This window comes from Lygodium microphyllum, chromosome 26 (genome assembly GCF_053477565.2).
Source record: "Lygodium microphyllum isolate KBCC chromosome 26, Lygodium_microphyllum_v1.1.10, whole genome shotgun sequence".
NCBI lineage: Eukaryota > Viridiplantae > Streptophyta > Polypodiopsida > Schizaeales > Lygodiaceae > Lygodium > Lygodium microphyllum.
Window position 1 is genome coordinate 92,029,038 of NC_141160.1, and position 20,370 is coordinate 92,049,407.

At 44.6% G+C, this 20,370-nt stretch overlaps 1 protein-coding gene across 1 annotated transcript in view; it reads right to left on the minus strand.

The window, feature by feature from the left end:
• The window catches only part of LOC148013539 (developmentally-regulated G protein 2), a 117,731-nt gene that overhangs the window by 34,071 nt on the left and 63,290 nt on the right, over positions 1–20,370 (minus strand). The window contains exon 6 of the mRNA XM_087667550.1: positions 7,502–7,558. Coding sequence (XP_087523676.1) covers positions 7,502–7,558 — 57 coding nt within the window. The remainder of the gene's footprint in view (positions 1–7,501; positions 7,559–20,370) is intronic.

The window sequence follows — 20,370 nt, forward strand, 5'->3', positions numbered from 1 at the left end:
TTCAAACAAGGGAGGTGAATTTATGTCTAATGAGTTCGCTCATTTTTGTGCAAATAGGGGCATTCATCTGGAGTTTGCTAACACCAACACTCCCCAAGAGAATGGTATTTTGGACCGAAAGAACCGAAGTGTGATCGAGATGGCACACACCATGATGGAGCACCGACAGACATCTTAGTTTCTGTGGACCGAGAGAGTGGCTACCGCAGTTTACATCCTTAATCGATCTCCCACTTTGGCCGTTCTTAGGGTGTCACCTTTTATAGCTAACTTCAGGACTAAGCCTAATGTCTCTTATTTAAGGATCTTTGGGTATCACCCTTGAGAACACATTCCGAAGACGCAGCGTGATAAATTCGAGGCAGCTTCTGAACGACAGGTTTTGGTTGGCTATAGCTCCTAATCCCAAGGCTATCGTTTCTTTGATCTCGTTAAGCGGGATATCTACACAAGTCGAGATGTGCGGTCGTAAAAGTACCGGCCACGGAGGGGGGTGAGGAGCACCCCGTCCTTGGAGATCCAGGGAAAATTTGGGCTCTGAGACAGTTCCTTCGGAGCCAGAGCCTCTTGCTGGAGATTCTTCTTCGTATTCGGAATCTTCTCTTCTACCGGCCACCCCCGAGGAGCTTCCGCCGCTGGATGTTCTTGAGTCTTCAGCAGATGGAGAGCGATGGGGAGAGGTTCGTCCTCCTCGTTGGGCCCGTGACAACATCAGAGACTTAGGGATCGAGGGGGTCCCTGAGGAGTGGGAACCGCAGGATGGACCGTGGAGGTCACGGAGGAACCAGGCCCATTCTTCGGAGCTTGTTTGCTCCAACCATTGTTTGCTGACCCATGTTATGCAGGATCGAGAGCCCACTTCAGTGAATGAGGCTTTGCAGTTTGATCATTGATGGAACGCCATGGAAGCCGAGTTGGAGGCTATTGAGACCAATGGCACTTGGTCTCTTGTGCCTCGTCCCTCTCACAAGAAGGTGATTGGTGTCAAGTGGGTCTTCAAGACCAAATACCTTAGCGATGGTTCTTTGGACTAGCACAAGGCTCGCCTTGTTGCTAAAGGTTTTGCTCAGCGCCTAGGCATTGATTTCCATGATACTTTTGCACCCACTACTCGTATGGCGACTATTCGAGGTGTTCTTGCCTTGGCTGCCCAAAGGAGATGGCCTGTTTATCAGTTGGATGTGAAGTCGGCCTTTCTTAATGGTGACTTGCAGGAGGAGATCTATGTTGAGCAGCCTCCTAGCTTTGGATCCTCGGATGGAAAAGTTTACAGGTTGAAGGTGGTCTTGTATGGCGTCAAGCAAGCTCTGCGTGCATGGAACGAGAAGATTGACTCGTTTCTTCAGTTGAAGTTGGGATATTGGCGCTCCAAGGCCGATCCGCAGCTTTATGTGCACACTTCCGAGGTTGGTCGTGTGTTGTTTGTGTTGTATGTTGATGATTTGATTTTGACAGGGGATCATGTACAGAAGGTCCGAGAGACCAAGACAGCTTTATATCAGGCATTCAAGATGACGGATTTGGGGCTTCTTCATTTCTTCTTGGGTCACGAGATTTATCAGTCTTAGAGGGGGATTTTCATCTCTCAATAGAGGTACATTCAGGAGCTATCGGTGACTTATCGGCCCATTACTACTCCTATGGATCTGAATTGGAAGGCCAGTTCACACTCAGATTCTCCCTGATGGATGCTTCACACTACCGTCAGTTGATTGGATCCTTGATTTGGCTTCTCAACACTCGTGTTGATTTTTCTTTTGCTGTGGGTCCTTTGGCAAGGTTTATGACGGAACCCAAACAGGTGCATTGGCAGGCTGCCCTACGGATTCTTCGGTATCTGAGGGCAACCTTTGACTTAGGGATTTCTTATTCCGCAGGTAAAGATGCTACAGATCTGGTTCTTTCAGGTTGGAGTGACTCCGATTGGGCTAGCGATGTGGACCACCGACGGTCTACTACATGCTACTATTTTATATTGGGTACAAGTGTTATCTCTTGGAGTAGCAAGAAGCAACCCACGGTAGCCCTTTCTTCTACTGAGGCGGAGTATCCGGGCTGCGTCTTCCACCACATGTGAGGTCGTGTGGCTTCAGAGATTGTTGGAGGAGCTTGGCTGCCCCTAGACTCGTCCTACTCTTCTTCGGTGCGACAATGAGAGTTCCATTGCCTGGGTACCGAATCCAGTCTTCCATGCCCGGACAAAGCACATTGACATCCGATATCACTTCATTCGGGAGAAGCTTCTGGATGGGACCATTGATGTGGAGTACTGCAAGATTAAGGATAATCTTGCAGATTTGTTTACGAAGGCGCTTCCCCATGCTCTTCTTCGGCAGCATTCCAAATCCCTTAGTCTTTTGACCTGTCCAAGATCTAAGAGGGGGTGTTAGACAGTCATTTCCTGGACAGATGACAGACATCACGCTCCACTTCAGCAGTACGGCAAGGCAGAAGTACAATTGGTCAGATTTGCTAGTACAGTCGGCTAGATTTAATGTTGTCAGCTGCAAATAATACAGCCGACCTGCTCGAATTATTTCCTATTTCTTCGGCTATTTACAGCTTGTTTCGCGGTTCCACCCTCATCAGCTGCTTTTCTACACTTAGCAGTCATTGAGGACTCTACACCGACAACTTCTGATACTGCGATGACAGCTCCCCAGGCTCGAGAGTGGATTATGAAAAGCGGTGCCTCACGGCACATGACTCCTTCCATTGGTGTTGCTGGTCTCTTATTTCAAGATCTTTGGGTGTGACGCTTATGTGCACATTCTGAAGACGCGGCGTGATAAGTTCAAGGTAGTTCCCAACGACAGGTTTTTGTTGGCTATAGCTCCCAATCCCAAGGTTATCGTTTGTTTGATCCCGTTAAGCGAGATGTCTATACGAGTAGAGATATGGAGTTCGTGGAATTACCGAACATAGAGGGGGGGGGAGCACCCCGTCCTTGGAGATCCAAGTAAGAGTTGGGCTCCGAAGACAGTTCCTTTGGAGCCAGAGCCTCTTGATGGAGATTCTTCTTCGGATTCGAAGTCTTCTCTTCCACCTGCCACCCCCGAGGAGCTTCCGCCGCTGGATGTTTCTGAGTCTTCAGCAGATGGAGAGCGACGGGGAGAGGTTCCTCCTCCTCCTCATTGGGCCCGTGACACCCTCCGAGATTCAAGGATCAAGGGGGTCCCTGAGGAGTGGGAACCGCATGATGGACCGCGGAGGTCATAGAGGAACCAGGCCCATTCTTCGGAGCTTGTTTGCTCCAACTATTGTTAACTAACCCGTGTTATGCAGGATAGAGAGCCCGCTTTAGTGAAGGGGGCTTTGCATTCTGATCATTGGCGGAAGGGCATGGAAGCCAAGTTGGAAGCTATTGATAGCAATGGCACTTGGCCTCTTCTGCCTCGTCCCTCTCAAAAGAAGGTGATCGGTGTCAAGTGGGTCTTCAAGGCCAAGTACCTGAGCGATAGTTCTTTGGACAAGCACAAGGCTCGCCTTGTTGCTAAAGGTTTTGCTCAGCGCCCATGCATTGATTTCCATGATACTTTTGCCCCCACTGCTCGTATGGCGACTATTCGAGCTGTTCTGGCCTGGGCTGGCCATAGAAGATGGCCTGTTTATCAGTTGGATGTGAAGTCGGCCTTTCTAAATGGCGACTTGCAGGAGGAGATCTATGTTGAGCAGCCTCCTGGCTTTGGATCCTCAGATGGAAAAGTTTACAAGTTGAAGAAGGCCTTGTATGGCCTCAAGCAAGCTCCGCGTGCATGGAACGAGAAGATTGATTCGTTTCTTCAGTTGAAGTTGGGATATCGGCGCTCCAAGGCCGATCCGCAGCTTTATGTGCACACTTCCGAGGTTGGTCGTGTGTTGGTTGTGTTGTATGTTGATGATTTGATTTTGACAGGGGATCATGTACAGAAGGTCCGAGAGACCAAGACAGCTTTATATCAGGCATTTGAGATGACGGATTTGGGGCTTCTTCATTTCTTCTTGGGTCACGAGATTTATCAATCTTAGAGGGGGATTTTCATCTCTCAAGAGAGGTACATTCAGGAGCTCTTGGTGACTTTTGAGATGGAGTCTTGTCGGCCCATTACTACTCCTATGGATCCGAATTGGAAGGCCACTTCACACTTAGATTCTCCCGTGATGCATGCTTCACGCTACCGTCAGTTGATTGGATCCTTGATTTGGCTTCTCAACACTCGTGTTGATCTTTCTTTTGCTGTGGGTCTTTTGGCAGGGTTCATGACGGAACCCAAACAGGTGCATTGACAGGCTACTCTACGGAATTTTCGGTATTTGAGGGGGATCTCTGACTTAGGGATTTCTTATTCCACAAGTTGGAGTGACTCGGATTGGGCTGGCAATGTGGACCACCGATGGTCTACTACAGGCTACTATTTTTTCTTGGGTACAAGTGTTATCTCTTGGAGTAAGCAAGAAGCAGCTGGGGAGTTGTCATCGCAGCATCACAAGTTGTCAATGTAGAGTCCTCAATGACTGCTAAGTGTAGAAAAGCAGCTGATGAGGGTGCAACCACCGCTCTAGAGTCCTTCGTGTCCTTCTTCTCGAAGACATACGCAGATATTTCCTCTGCCCCCTTGTGTATTTCTGCACTCTTATACAGCATATTACACCGCAGATTTTCAGCATTTACACTGTCTCCTTCTCTCTTTCTGTGTGTGTGTGTGTGTGTGTGTGTGTGTGTTCACTCTCTCTCAGTCTTTGTCCTATGCTTGCGCATCGCTGCACTCTGACACATCCTTCCACAAGCATTCTCAAATCTCTCTCTCTCTTCAAGCACACTATCTATCTATCAAGCCTATTCCACCCCCTCTATCTCCAACTTTCAAGCCTATCCCACCCCTCTCTCTCCAAAGGTAGAGCTCAAGTGGAAGCACACAAGCAGAAGTAAGAGCTATGGCAGATGAGGCAAGAGAGCAAGAGAGAGAGAGAGAGAGAGAGCATATGTGGAAACTCCAATAGTCACTATGTGTGACCCACCTATCCTTATTTAACAGTCACTGAAAGAATAAAGAATAAAGTGACAGTGATGGGTACCCACCACTTGCATTGTACAAGTGTGCATCAAGCCTTAGCCCTCTCTCTCTCTCTCTCTCTCTCTCTCTCTCTCTCTCTCTCTCTCTCTCTCTCTCTCACTCTCTCTCCTCAAAGATTTTCATTCTCTTCAAAGTTGATTCTTGAATTTTTTAAGGCTCAAGAGTCAACTCTCTCTCTCTCTCTCTCTCTCTCTCTCTCTCTTTCTCTCTCAACATTGTAATTTGTGATTGTAGGTGAGCCCCTCAAATGTGGTGCAAGTTGTTACCAACAATGCATCCAATTGTTGGCGCATGGGCCATTTGCTTAAGGCCAAGTTTCCTACGGTTGTATGGACTCCATGTGCAAATCATTGTTTGGACTTGCTCATGGAGGACACCGAGAACCTCAAGTGGGTAAAGAGGGGGGTTCACAATGTTTGAGTTGAAGAAGCCTTCTTCAACTCAGTTTGCTTACATGTGGTTGTTGCTAAAGCATCTTCATGAGGTGCATTCCATGGCAAAATCGTCATCTCTCAAAAGAAATATGCATGGGAGATCTTAAAATCATTTGGCATAACTGAGTGTGAGGAGATAGCTACACCTATGGAGGTCAATGTGAAGTTATCCATTGAGAATACATTAGCACTAGTAAGCATTGGGAGGTACAGGAGGTTGGTTCCACAGCTCAAGGACATTACTCAATATGTTCCACTCGAACTTGATTGGTTCATAACCATAGGCCTAAAGGATCCCATCAAACCGTTTATCCTAAGTATTTGGTCAAGTGGAAGAACCACCCGGACACAAAAGCTACTTGGGAGCCAGCATGTTCATTGAAGAGTTAATTTTTCCACCTTGTTCCTAAAGATATTAGGACAATAATCATTCATAAGAGCAGAAGTGTTACATTCTTGGACATTCAAATGGGAGCTAGTAGCGTTGGTCATAGTGGTCATGAAGTGACTTAATATGAATACACTAGAGCACTTCAAGGTTAGGGCAGTCAAGTCCGATTTGTAGAACTCAAAGGCCCTATTGTGCACATTATTATGTGATCACCGCTCTTCAAATCTTGGCCTATAGACCGACATGTACACACCGGATGGTGTGGATTGGCGGTACGGTACACCAACTCTTGGGACATGTTCATGACCCGAAATTGCTACTAGTTCCCAAGCTTATGGGTGAGCCTTTTTTGGCTTTATGGCTAGGAGATGACTTGGATGTCCAATTCCGATATGTTCATGGATATAGCTTGTGTCATGTCTCATATATGTTTACCATCAGTAACACCTTATCAAAAGTGTTTACCATCAATGGCACCTTATAGATCTTAAGTGATCTCAAGACCTTCATGGGCATATATATTCTTGGTTTGATAAATGAGCTTGCCCACTACCCAGTGCACTCACTACATTGAGAACTCCATATGGCTAACCTCTCTAATGGTTCAATTCAATCCTGTGTTGAATATGTTTTTGGCACTACCTTGATATAGAAAAAGGTGATCCTATTTGACAGTTGAGGATTTTGTCCATACCTTTTCTAGAATAGCAGTAATGATTCTGAAGATTAATCTTTAATACCTTTTCTAGAACTGCAGCAATGATTCTGAAGATTTAATCTTTAATACCTGCAGGTGACTAGTGGCTTTATACAAGTGTCCTCAAATTTCACTAGAGGCTTTTATTAGGGTTTCTCAGATTTGAGGACATGCGCTGGTACCTAATCATATGGGACACCAAGCCATGAAGAGGCTATGGTAGCAGCTTTAGCCTTGTCCCTTGGTGAGTTATTTCAATAATTAAAATTTCAGTGCCCAGATAAGCCTTCAAGGCCCTTGCTTGGTGCAAAGCAAACAGTTGCATGCACTTTCTCTAACCTTTACATGTTAAAGTCGGGGTTAGAATGTCAAAACTGCCATGGCCTGTACCAATTAGATGCTAGGACTAAGTGTGACTCCACTTATGTACAAGTGATCTGACTAAACTATTGCATATCGGGAGTCAGGGGTATTTCCTTGCAAATTAACCATCCAGTAGCTTCCCCACTGACAGAAATTCTTCCACGCAACCTGCTGCTCACCATAATTTATGTCAGTGCACTTCTGTTTACATGGGGTAAAAACCCAGCTGTAACACAGCTCAAATAATTTATTGGTCAGGTTGATTCAGAATTTGTTGCCTAAAGGATTGTATTTCTAATCAAAGTAACACACCGGCCACTGATTGAATCCAGGAATCAAACTTCCCTGAATCACACCATGTTAGAAAACCTTTCTGTAACATCTTACTGCTGTATGCTTGTTTGCACATAAACATTCATGTATTAACTTCCCAACCCTCCCAAGGATCCATTTAACTTCTTGGTAAGGTCAATAAAGAACTCACCTTTTAAAAGGCGTTGGATTTACAAAAGAAAAAGACAATCTTGATTAGTAGATACCTTTGAAGCATCAAGAACCATACCTTTGAAGCATCAAGAACCATCAGCACAAGGTCTGAAGATTTAGCCACTGCAATAACCTAGTAGAAAACGATGATCAATCTCTCTCTCTCTCTCTCTCTCTCTCTCTCTCTCTCTCTCTCTCTCTCTCTCTCTGTGCCTGCTCCCCCCGGCCTTTCCCCAATACATGTCACCTTAAAGAAAAGAGGTATCAACAGCTGCAACACTGACCTGCAAATTGTGAGACCAGTAAACAGCAATCAATACTTTTTGCCAATATTATAGCATCACCAAAGATGCACACAAGAGGTGAAAAAGCAGGAAACTACAATGTTATATGGAGCCAACTGAAAACTATGGCCAAGAACAACACAAGCATGTGCATGGAAGCAGTGAGGGACATCTACAAGTTTCAAGGCACTGAAATGGGGCCAAAAGGTAAGTAGCTGGAGGACTAAATGAGCAACATGCAAGCTACCAATGCAGCAGATATGGCTATAATGTTAAAAGCAGAAATGGCAAAGGAAGTGATACAATAAAAGAATGAAAGAATTGATGAAATATCAGCTGCTTTTGGAACTGGCCTTTAGAAACCCAAACGGCAATAATCATAAACTTAATTTGAAAAATACTAAACCTTAATCATGGAATCCAGCAATGAAATGATTGACACACTTAACACAAGGGAGCAAGAACGCTCCTACTCAAAGACACAAAACATAGGGTGGCCCAAAAGTTTGGCATCCCTTGTGGTATTTCTTTAAGATAACTAAGAACTGCACCGATTGGATACAAAACAACCTGTAACAATCTATAACTGTTCTTCAACCACTAGGGATCCATAACCAGCAACTTATTCTTCAATACCTACTCTCACAGATCTGTTCTCTTGAGCTAAAACATGCTTTACAGCTAATTAGCATCTTTAAACAACCCCAAAACACACTTAATTAATGAAAAACACAAATTTGGTGTGAGGTTTGAGAGAGTTTTAGTGGTCCCTCAAAACCCTAATTTTTTGGGGCACCCTTCAACATCTATAAATAGACAAGCTGCCCACCATTCAACCTCATCCTTTTGTGCAGATTTCTCACTTTACTGTACAGATTTCAACCATCAACCACCTACCATTTGCTGTCCAGCCATCACTGATTGCAGCCCATCACTATCCAACACTAGCCGGATTGTTTTCAGCCATTGCCCTGCTCTTTGGAGGTCTCCATCTGCTGTGACATCATAGCACCTGATCAGCCTGCGTTTTCAGTATCTGCTACCAGGCGACAGGCTACTGCCATCTCTCCTACCTAGCAATTGCTGCAGTACCTACGTCTTTTCTGTCCAACAGTCCATCTACATCAGTAAACAACTCTCCTATTGTCGTCTGACAATTCTCTACCCCCGGTGACTTGTTTTCAACCTTCTTTGGTGGTATACTGCTGTATTTACCAGATTTCAGCCTCCAACTACTATGTTTTGGTGACCAACATGCTGCCCTTCATTATTCAGTACTCTCTCATCTCCGACTGGTGGTTACTGTACGTGGGATCCATCTCCGATGGACGTCACTCTCTAACACTGCATTGCTCTACTCTCGGGCATTCTGTACACTCTTACATTCATTTATAGCATTCATTGACTTTAAAGTCTCTTCTCTCTGTTTGAGTTTTGAGTCTTTGAGTTTTGCATTTAGGGTTTGAGTTTTGCTTGTCTCTGTCTAGGTCTTTGTGTTTCACTCTTGGTTGTACATGTTGTGTTTTCTCAATGCAAACTGTAGCATATCTTCACATGGTATCAGAGCCGCTACTCTTCTCAGGAGTATCCTACAATGATTATGGAGGCTAGTCTTTGTGCGAGACTCACACACGACTCACTTCTGACTCATAACGTCTCAAGCACCTTCTTTGAATCCTATGATGCCCTATCTGGCTTCTCCATCATTGGAAGCTTTGAGAAGGCATTATGGTCTCGAGAAGGAGGTAGACACACCTTTACCTTTACCATCTTCTTCTTCTTGTTTTGGTCATCTTGGATTACATTCCACTTCTACTCAAAGCACACTAGGGGTTGAATCTTCCATCTCCACTCCTGGCACTTTCTCTTTCTCCATCCCACCATCGATCTACCCTCCATTCACTCCACCTCTTAGTGCATCGTTAGGGGGAATACCACCCTTTAATATTGTACCTTCCACATACCCGGACTTTACCACATCCTTCCACTCTGGAATGGCTCTAATGGGCATCTCCCTCACTACCCCTGGGCACTCACAAACCCCCCATACGACTTTTCAAACACAAGGATATTCATCCTATGCTTATGGATTGCCGCCGCACATCCCTTGGGTCACTCCTACACAAGGATTTCCATCCTCTACTCCATGTGTCCCTATCCCTTCACCTTGGGCTCCACGAGCAATTACCATATCCATACCCAATCTGCCCATACCCACATTTGGATCTGCTATGCACACTTCTCATATGCATAGTGGGCACTCTGGGATTACTTCCCAAGTGTACTCCACTCTATCTTCCTATCCTCCCTATTCACCCTACCCCCATTACACACCTCCATCTCCTAGCACTACCACTCCTATTACAATGGCCAAGAATGCCTTCACGGATAAGACACGTTTCAACGGGTCGAATTTGATCACTTGGTCGAACTCCATCCAACAAGTGCTCGAACCCACGGGACTTTGGCACCTCGTCGTTGGTACCGAGACCCTCGATTAGCTCACCCTGATCACATCTGTCAATGCAGAGCCCACAACGCCACAGCCAAAGTTGAGTTAATGCAAGGGTTGGTTCCTGAATTCCACTCTCAATTACAACACTTTCCTCTCGCATCTGAACTTGGAGTCATCTCGTTGACCGCTATGCGGCACAAGATCACACTCGACGTAAGAAAATATTGATTTTGAGCTTCAAGAGTTTTCTATTAAGAAAGGGAATGATTTGAAAGTCAAGTTAGCCAAGTATCAACATTTACTAGCCGAGTTTGCCACTACTAGCTCCCCGAAGTCAGACGACAATCAAGTCATGTTCTTCTTGAACATGTTGCTCGACAAATACTTCCATTTAATCCAACACATTATCTCACTACCTAGATTGACAACCTTCTACGAGTTTGAGTACCAGTTTTTGTGAGGGGGTGATAAGATCGAGGTGCAGCTGAGAGTGTAGTAGATAGTGTGAGAGTAAGAGAGACAGAGTGAAGCACGACACCCAATCCAATAGACTGAAAGAGTGTAACATGAAAGTACAAAATACAACCCTTAAACCTTAGGGTTGTAGGGGGTGTTCACACCCGACACATGGTAAGTGCCCATAAGTGTGTAACATAAGCACATAAGCACATACGAAAATAAGACTATAAATCTAGGGGAAAAAACCTCTCCTACCGATAGTAAAAAGTGCCCATGTCCTACTGACCACCGACACTCCCATATGAGCGTAGACGTAAGTGAGGCATGAGAAAGAAACAATTGCCACTAGTGGAGTGACATGCATCATAATCACCAGCCCAATCAGAATCACTGTAAGCATGTAACTGCAATGGTCCCTCCTTGGCATAAAGCAACCCAAGAGATCGAGTACCCTGCAAGTAACAAAAAACACGCTTGACAGCTTGCCAATGTGACATACGTGGCTGATGCATATACCTGCTCAAAGCTGAAACTGCAAACTATATGTTCGGCCTAGTGTTGCATAGGTAGATTAGACATCCTACTGCAGGAGCATATGTATGTATATCAAACAAATCACTGTCTATGTCATGACAGTTTCAGTCCAGGTTCCATGGGGGTACAAACTGGCTTGCAATCCTGTAAGCCAAACTTCTCAAGAAGCTGCCCAATATACCTTGACTATGATAGCCCAATACCTCGAGCATCATGTATGAACTGGATGCCCAAGTAGTAATGCAAAACTCCCAAGTCAGACATGTCAAAAGTTTGCTGCAAATTTTTTTTGAATGCTGAAATCTGATCAGCATGTGTTCCAGTGAGCAAAAAGTCATCAACATAAAGACATATAATCAGCATAGATCCCCCTTCTTTACATATGTAAAGGGTAGACTCAGATGGGCTGTTTAGAAACCCTTGACCAAGCAAGAAAGCATCTATTTTTGCATACCAAGCTCTAGGAGCTTGTTTCAAACCATATAGTGCCTTTTTTAGCTTGCATACCAAACGTTCTGAGCCTTCAACTGCAAAACCAATGGGCTGTAGGACATAAACTTCCTCCTGAAGTTCCCCATGTAAAAATGTAGTCTTGATATCCAGCTGATGCACTGTCCAACCATAATGTGTAGCCAAAGCAATCATAGACCTGATGGTCGTCATACGGGAAGTAGGAGCAAATGTCTCCTCATAGTCAATGCCCTTTTTCTGTGCGTAGCCTTTAGCTACAAGCCATGCCTTGTATTTATCAATGGATCCATCTGCTTTCCTTTTCAGTTTGTAGACCCATTTCGTTCCAATGGCTTTCTTCCCAAATGGCAAAGACACCAAATCCCAAGTTTGATTCTTAGTGATAGAATCTAATTCAGCTTGCATTGCTGCCATCCAATGCACAGTGTGTTGTGCATCCTCAAAACATTCAAGCTCTTCATTATCAAAAGTACTTGCTGCCATAACAAACTCCATGGTATGGGCTGAATCATGCAAACGAGTTTGCCTTCTAGTACAACCAGCCATGGGTGCATCCAAAGGACTATCTTGCATAGTCTGCAAATACCATCTAGGTAACTGTCTAGCTTCCTAACTGTGTGCAAGCTCTTGCTGAATTTCAGTTTCAGCATTATGCTGAATATTCCGATCAGCCAATGGCTGAATTTCTGCACTTTCCATAGGAGCAGCTGGCTGAACATTAGGTTCATTTTCTGAAGCTCCAGCTGAATCACCAAAAGTAATGGACAGCAGCCCTTCCAAAACATCACGGGCAGCCTGATATGTGTCCAAACCAGCCAAGGATAATTCTGATTTTTCATCAAAAACAATATCCCTGCTGACAAAAACCTTCTTTGTAACGGGATCATAGAGTTTGTAGCCTTTGCTCTCACTGCTATATCCCATAAAAATGCACTTAACAGCCTTGTTGTCCAACTTTTTTCTAAGTACCTGTGGAATATGGGCATAGACAAAACACCCAAAGGTACGGAAGTGGCCAACAGAAGTTTTACGGCTGTTCCAAGCCTCAAAAGGTGTGATGGTCTTCAAGGCTTTGGTAGGGCATCTATTCAAAATATGGCAAGCACACATGATTGCTTCCATCCAAAAACTATGAGGCAAGCTCTTTGCCTTCAGCATACATCTGGCCATCTCCATGAGTGACCAATTCTTCCTCTCTACTACCCCGTTCTGCTGTGGAGTATAGACAATAGTGTACTGATGGACTATGCCTTTCTGCTTCAAAAAGGAATTCAGCATAGAGGACATGTATTCCCCCCCTCAGTCCGAACGGAGAGTCTTAATTTTGCATCCATATTGATTTTCAACAAGTGCACTGAAAGCCAAAAATGCATCATACACTTCTGACTTCTTTTTCAAACAGTAGACCCAGCAAAAACGTGTAAAGTCATCAAATAAATGTCACAAAATAGTAACAACCACCCAATGACATTGTTTGAATAGGCCCACAAACATCTGAATGCACCAATTGCAATCTAGTTGTTGCTCTGAAAGCGACATCACGGGGAAATGAGAAACGATGCATTTTTTCCAAAATGCATCCCTCGCATAAGTGCTCAAGAGGTCTCTCCAAGAGAGAGAAGCCATCCAGCATCTGAGTACGCTGCAAAAGCATCAAGCTGCCAAAGTTTACATGCCCCAAACGAGCATGCCATAACTCCGCCTGTATCATAGCAGGAGTAAGAGTGGATGTCAAGTATGCCGACTGATCTACTGAAAGAGCATCCAACTCATATAAACCACGACACAAAGATCCTGTCAAGACCAAAGTCATGCGTTCTTTATCTCTAACCGTGCAACGGTCATCATCAAATGTGACCTGCAAACCACAACGTGCCAAAGAAGAAATAGAAAGCAAATTCTTCTTGATCCCAGGCACAAACAAAGCATCCTGCAGGCGGAGAATAGAGCCATCAATGGCTGTGAGCTGAATCTCCCCAATACCACGAACAGGGTATGATGCATTATTGACACACTGTACAGATTTCCCAACGGGAGGTGCACTAACTGAAGCAAACAAATCTCTGCAAGATGTAATATGTCTAGAAGCACCACTGTCAAAGAACCAAGTGTCAGCATCCTCTGTAGAGCTAAGTGCTCTATCAGCCCAAGAGATGTCATAACTGCAAGTGTAAAAACAATAGTCCCTTTCTACAACAAAGGACACAGACTCACTAGCAGTGGAAGGAGTAGTAGAAACGGACATTCCTGACTCCTTCTTCTCTTTGGAAATGCGCTTCCTGCCCTCAGTGATGTAGTGGCCTGGCTTCTTACAATAATGACATTTTCTCTTTTTAGCTTGCGACCCCCCTTGTGTCTGATTCTGTGATGTGCCAGAAGTACCAGAACTCTGTGGAGCATTTTTCACCTTGCTGTTTTTGCCTTTCTGTCTTGCCACAAAAGCTTGCTCAGAGACTATAGCATCCACACCACTATTTTTCCTTGTTTGCTCCTCCTCTAGAAGCAAACTAACCAGCTGAATAAAAGTGAGTGGGTGCTCGGCAATCCTCATGGTGAGGTTCAATGCAATATAAAAAGACAAGTACGAAGGAGGTAAGGAATTCAAGGTGGTGGATATCAACTGTGCATCCGAAAAGTACTCATCTACATTCATGAGCTGCTCCCGCAAGTCCTGAATCTTATTCAAGTGATCCTGAATAGAATCACACTCATTCATCTTCAAAGTCTCTAGCTCTCTCTTCAAGAAAGAGATTCGAGTCTCATTCTTTCCTGCAAACATATGCTCCAAAGTTAGCCATGCATCTCGTGAAGAAGATGCTGAACGAATGTGAGGGATGATGGACCGCTGAACTGCCAAAGCAATCAGCGAAAAAGCCTGTGCATCACGTGTATCCCAAGCTTTTTGAGCTGCAGTTCTTGGAGGAAGTGGCTTAGGTGGAGCGGACTGAGGTCCCCGTTGTCCACGTGCCCCTTGAGGAGGAGGAGTAACGGGAGCTACAACTCTTGGTCAAGTTTCCTCTCCACTGACATAATCCCATAAATTCTTAGCCACTAATACATTCTTCATCATGAATGACCATAGCGAATAATTGTTTCCGTCCAATCTTTCTTCCTTGGATACATACGTAAATACATCACCTCCCTGATTTGCCATGATGACAAATTTCAAAAGACAAATGAGCAATGTCAAAGCAGTAAGGACTGGAAATCTGCAAATTTCCAGAAATTGCAGCAAGCACACTTCTGCAATTAATGTGCAAGGGTGTACTCTATCAAAAAAACTGTCTCTAATGCACGCTTCCCAAAGTGCGAACAGTGCTCAGCAACACTGTAATATCAAAATCCCCAAAATTTCTGCCAAAAATGTGTTCAGTCTTTCTGTGACTGTAGCTGCAGTTCATATGCAAATGTCCTCAAAAAACATAAAAGCCCCAAAATGTCTGATAAATTTGGCCAAAATTTTGCATTCAATGTGTCCCAGAGACGTTTCTGAATGCTGTGCCTGCTGCGTAGGAATCCTCTCTTCCAGAAATTTATCTGGAATGAAAGGATAAAGAAAAAAAAAAATTTAATACCTGACGTACTGACAGGCTGTCGTTGACCACTCAGCGTGGTGCTGACGGGTGACACGCGGCGCAGTAGTAGACGTGGCAGGTACAGGCGGCGCCTCCAGCGGACAGGTGGCGGCATCTCCTTTATGACCCAAGGATGCTGGCGGTTTGACAGGCGGTGGCGAGCTGCGCGCTGGCGGGTACAGGCGGCGCTAAGGGCATCTGCAGGTGGCGCGCAGGGCTGAGACGGCGACGTGCAGATGGTCCGCTGGGCAGAGGAGTCAGCTGGAGCTGGTGACCTGGGGCTGAACTGGCGGGGGCTGCAGAACTGGCGTGGGCTGCAGAAGGACACGCTGGTGCACAGGCAGTTGGGGGCGGACCTGCAGGCGGTGCAGGTGGCTGCACTAATGGTGGAGATTACAGGTCTGAATGGCCAGCAGTTGGGGCAGCAGCTGACAAAGCTGGAGCTGACCAACAGCTCAGCGAATTTGGGTGCTGCTGGTACAGGAGTGAACAGGGCGAGAGGCTGAGCTGAACCTGAGCTTAATCCCTGCTCTGATACCAAATGTGAGGGGGGTGATAGGATTGAGGTGCAGCTGAGAGTGCAGTAGACAGTGTGAGAGTGAGAAAGACAGAGTGAAGCACGACACCCAATCCAATAGACTGAAAGAGTGTAACATGAAAGTACAAAGTACAACCCTTAAACCTTAGGGTTGTAGGGGGTGTTCACACCCGACACATGGTAAGTGCCCATAAGTGTGTAACATAAGCACATAAGCACATACGAAAATAAGACTATAAGTTTGGGGGGGAAAACCTCTCCTACCGAGAGTAAAAAATGCCCCAGTGTCCTACTGATCACCGACACTCCCATATGAGCGTAGGCGTAAGTGAGGCGTGAGTCAAATACCCAACAGTTTTTGTATTATGCGAAGCTGCATGATCAAGTCCACAAGAAGTCCACACACATCCATTTAGAGGGGCAAGGGTTGGTTGCCTCTTCTTCGAAAGGAAAAACCAACCATGGCAAGAACTCAAAAGATGTGAAGGCAAGCCAAACAAGGGTGACACCACTTCTTCTGGTGGAACCAAAGAAACACAACCCCTTTGGCAGAAAATTCCTAAGAAAAATAGGTTTTGCACACAGTGCCAGAGGTCAGGCCATGTGGACGAGGAATATCTTACCAAGGCCCAAGGTCTTCCTCCTAAAAAACCACAACACACTATTGTGACTGCCTCTACTCCGGCTAGCCAGTCTAGTAGGACTACACCTCCCATTGCTACACCATCTATTCCATTTGCCCCAGCAGTTACTGGATATGTGGCACGGGTACAACCTCAGCAGCCTATCTCCTCCACTACTCCTAAAGGATTCGTTGATTGGTATACTAGTGACTCACCTATTGCACTTTCCACATCCACTGCACCTTCTAAGACCACTTCCCCACCTCACCGTACGCGATGGTGACCACACACAATGCCTTTCCCTTCTCTTAGTCTTCTATTGCATACTTACATACTCATTGCATTGCACTTAGCTTTGCTTTCTTTTATTTTCAGTTTTGTTTTTTAGAGCATCTCACTACTCACCTGTGTGCTTGTAGATTTTTTCTCTCTTTTGCAAGGTTTTGCATTTCAAGCACTAGTCCTTCCTGAGCTGGAGACAAGAGATACAGGCCATTCCTTTGATGGTTTCATCTACTTGGAGTTTTCCTCTTCTACCAGCATGGAGGCTTCCCCTCCTGCGACAGATCGGACAGCATCTCTCCTAATGTAATCATGGCAATGTCTTCTATCCTTGCTTTTTCAATGGGATGCTTCATCATCTTCATTCACATGATTCTTGGCACCACATGAAGACCGACATTCTCAAGCTCCTCTTCCTTCTTCAACATCGACATCCAGGTTGAGAGGGGGTTCTTACCCTTCTTGGTATTCTATAGGTTTCAGCACTTCTCTTCAACATCCACTTTCCCCCTGTTGTACCTTCTCCTATGTATTGCATGATTTCATCGTCTCTATACTAGGGCGCTTTGGCAAGTGAACAACTTCCGCACTAAGGGACACTCTCCAAGTGGCTTCACCATGTCGCATATTATGCATCCCATTGTGCAAGGCACCACTAGATGGATCCTGAGTTGTTTCCATCGACAGATTACACCACCATCCTTCTTCCCACGATACTCATCACTCTTTCCCTCATCATCAGAATCCTTGAGTGGTTGGGTGAGCTTATATTGTTTTGTCATGTGTTGGGTGTACCATCCCTACTTTTCTCTTCTAGGTCAATGTTACTTGATCGGCTGCCATCCCTAAAATTAACTTTTCACCATCCCAAAAAATTCATTGTGGTTCCATCCACCTTTATACGGTTTGGTAGGCCACTAGGCAGCAACGAGCACCCTTTGTCAGATGCCTTGTTCTCTCTTGGGTGACTACTTGGACTCCCTTGGTAAGATAACCATCGTCTCTGTAGTCTTGGTAGGCCTCTGGGCAGCCAACATACACCCTATTTCCAATGCCTTGGCTACTTTGGGGTGGGACACCTTGGCGTAAACATTGCAGGCCTTCCCTTTTAGGCTCTATTTTGGGCCTAAGAGAGAATGTTGAGCTAAAGTATGCTTTACAACTCATTGGCATCTTTAGACAGCCCCAAAACACATTTAATTAATTAAAAACATAAACTCGGTGCGCGGTTTGAGATAGTTTCAATGGTTCCCTAAAACCCTAATTTTTTGGGGCATCGTTCAACATCTATAAATAGATAGGCTGCCCACCATTCAATCTCATCCTTTTGTGCAGGTTTCTTACTCTACCATGCAAATTTCAGCCATCAACCACCTACCATCTATTGTCCAACCATCATCGACTACGGCCCATCACTATCCAGCCCTACGTAGCTTGTTTTCAGCCATCACCCTACTATTTGGAGGCCTCCATCTGCTGCGTCATCATAGCACCTAATCTACCTGTGTTTTCAATATCTGATTCTAGGCGACAAGCTGTTGCCATCTCCCCTACCAGGCAACTGCTACAATACCTGCATTTTTCTTGTCCAGCAGGCCGTCTATATCAACAAACACCTCTCCTATTGTCGCCTAATAGTTCTCTACCTCTGGTGACCAATTTTCAACCTTCTTTGGTGGCACACTGCTACATTTACCATATTTCAGCCTCCAACTATTGTGTTTTGGTGACTAGCCTGCCGCCCTTCATTATTCAGCACTCTGTCATCTCCAACTGGTGGTTACTGTACTTGGAATCCATCTCCAATATGGATGTCACTCTCCCACATTGCATTGCTCTACCCTTGGGCATTCTATACACTCTTACATTCATTTACACCACTCCTTCACTTCAGAATTTCTTCTCTTTGTGTTTGAGTTCAAAGTTTTTGCATTTTGTGTTTTGTGTTTTGCATTTAGGATTCAAGTATTACTTGTCTCTGTCTGAGTCTTTGTGTTTTGGTCTTGGTCGTACATGCTCTATTTCCCTAGTGCAAACCCTAGCATATCTTCATAGATTCCGCATTGCATAATCACTTCCACACCAAGTGCTCTCTCACCAACCACGACTCTCTAGCATAAAACTAGAAAAAGTACTTGCATGCAATCCAAGACAGCTTCCGGCAACAACACTAATGCCCTCCGAGGAGAGAAATGGCTGCACACAACCTACACACAACCCTAGACAACAAGTCTAGGCTGTCCAAAGCAACGCACATTTGTTACTAGCAAAACATGACCTTTTCCAACCTTGCATGTTGCTGTCCAAGAAAGTAATTTTGCAATAGCTTTGTTTGTACAGCAATAGTGAAGTGGTTCAAGTGGATAGCACTATATAAATATTGGGCGGTTGCTTTCTAAAATTGAGCATGTCACCAAGCTAAGAAATGAACTTTATGATTAATTTAAAGTTTACAATGATTTTTAATCCAAATGAACTTTAATGATACCCCTAGCTCTTGGCATACTGACCATTGCACTGGTAGTGATAGATTTGACACTCAATATGTAGTGTACAAGTCTATAGGCTATGTGGTACAAAAGCAATGTAAAAAAAACAAGGTCTAATGTAAAACTTTCATCAAATTGAAATTTTTCACCTTACAATAAGTTACATTAAAAGTTTCGCCCAATAAATAGATAATAGCTCACTTTGGGCACATGGGTTATAAAGCATGCCCGTAGCTTAAGTTTGATCTAGTGAGCAACTCACTTATGATTAATGAATAAGCCATTAATTATCCCTTAATGAAAAATGAGATTTAATTAAGGAACAGCTGGGTACTCGTTTGGAAAGCTTATCTTCGCTATTTGAGACTCCTCTCTCATTTTGAGCAGCCCAATTTAGAGAGAACCATTCTTCTCTTCTTTGCGTTGCAAAAATTGTAGGCTTCAACCATGGAATATATGCTAACAACCCGTATTGTTGTTGAACATCACCATCTTCCTAAAGGACGTGAGGTCGTTGTCGTCTCAAGCTGCAAAAACATTCCTTGCAATTCAATTACATTAAGGTTTTGAAAACAATGTACAACAAGGGAAAAATGGTAAAAGATGTCACACAACAGTGGAAACAAGAGTGAGGAATAGGAATCCCCTCCTGAAAGGCACTCAACACATGGTTTGAGTCACCCAATGCTGAAAATGCTTCAAGAAAGCAATCAATACATGTGATCGTTGAGCATGTAGCTCAATCACCTATGACTTTACAAAAGGTGCCCAAGAAGTAAATGCAGTGTTCCACGCACAATTGGCCAGTGCTAATATGAACTTGCAACAATTAATTCAGCAATCTCAATTTGCTGAATTAAGCAGTTCATGTAGGAACTAGTTAGGCACGGAGATCGAGACAGACTATCGTTACGCGCAGTGAGAGACAGAGAGAGTGCGAGAGAGAGCAGAGTAGAGAGTGAGCACGTTTTCAGGTACAAATGATGAGTGTACCTTTAGGTTTTTAGATAGATATATATATGTAAGTACAAGTGCTAAGGGTGTGTTCACACCCGAGCACACTTAAAAGGCACGAGGCCTTTATTCCCAACAACCTCCCACCTAAAGGCAATGTGCCTTAAGAGGAGAAAAGAATCAGCTAAGTCTAGGTATGTACAAAGCTGAAATACATATATCTATCCAACTCCCATCATTCGTCGGCAATGAGAAAACCGCTCTGCTGGAAGACCCTTCGT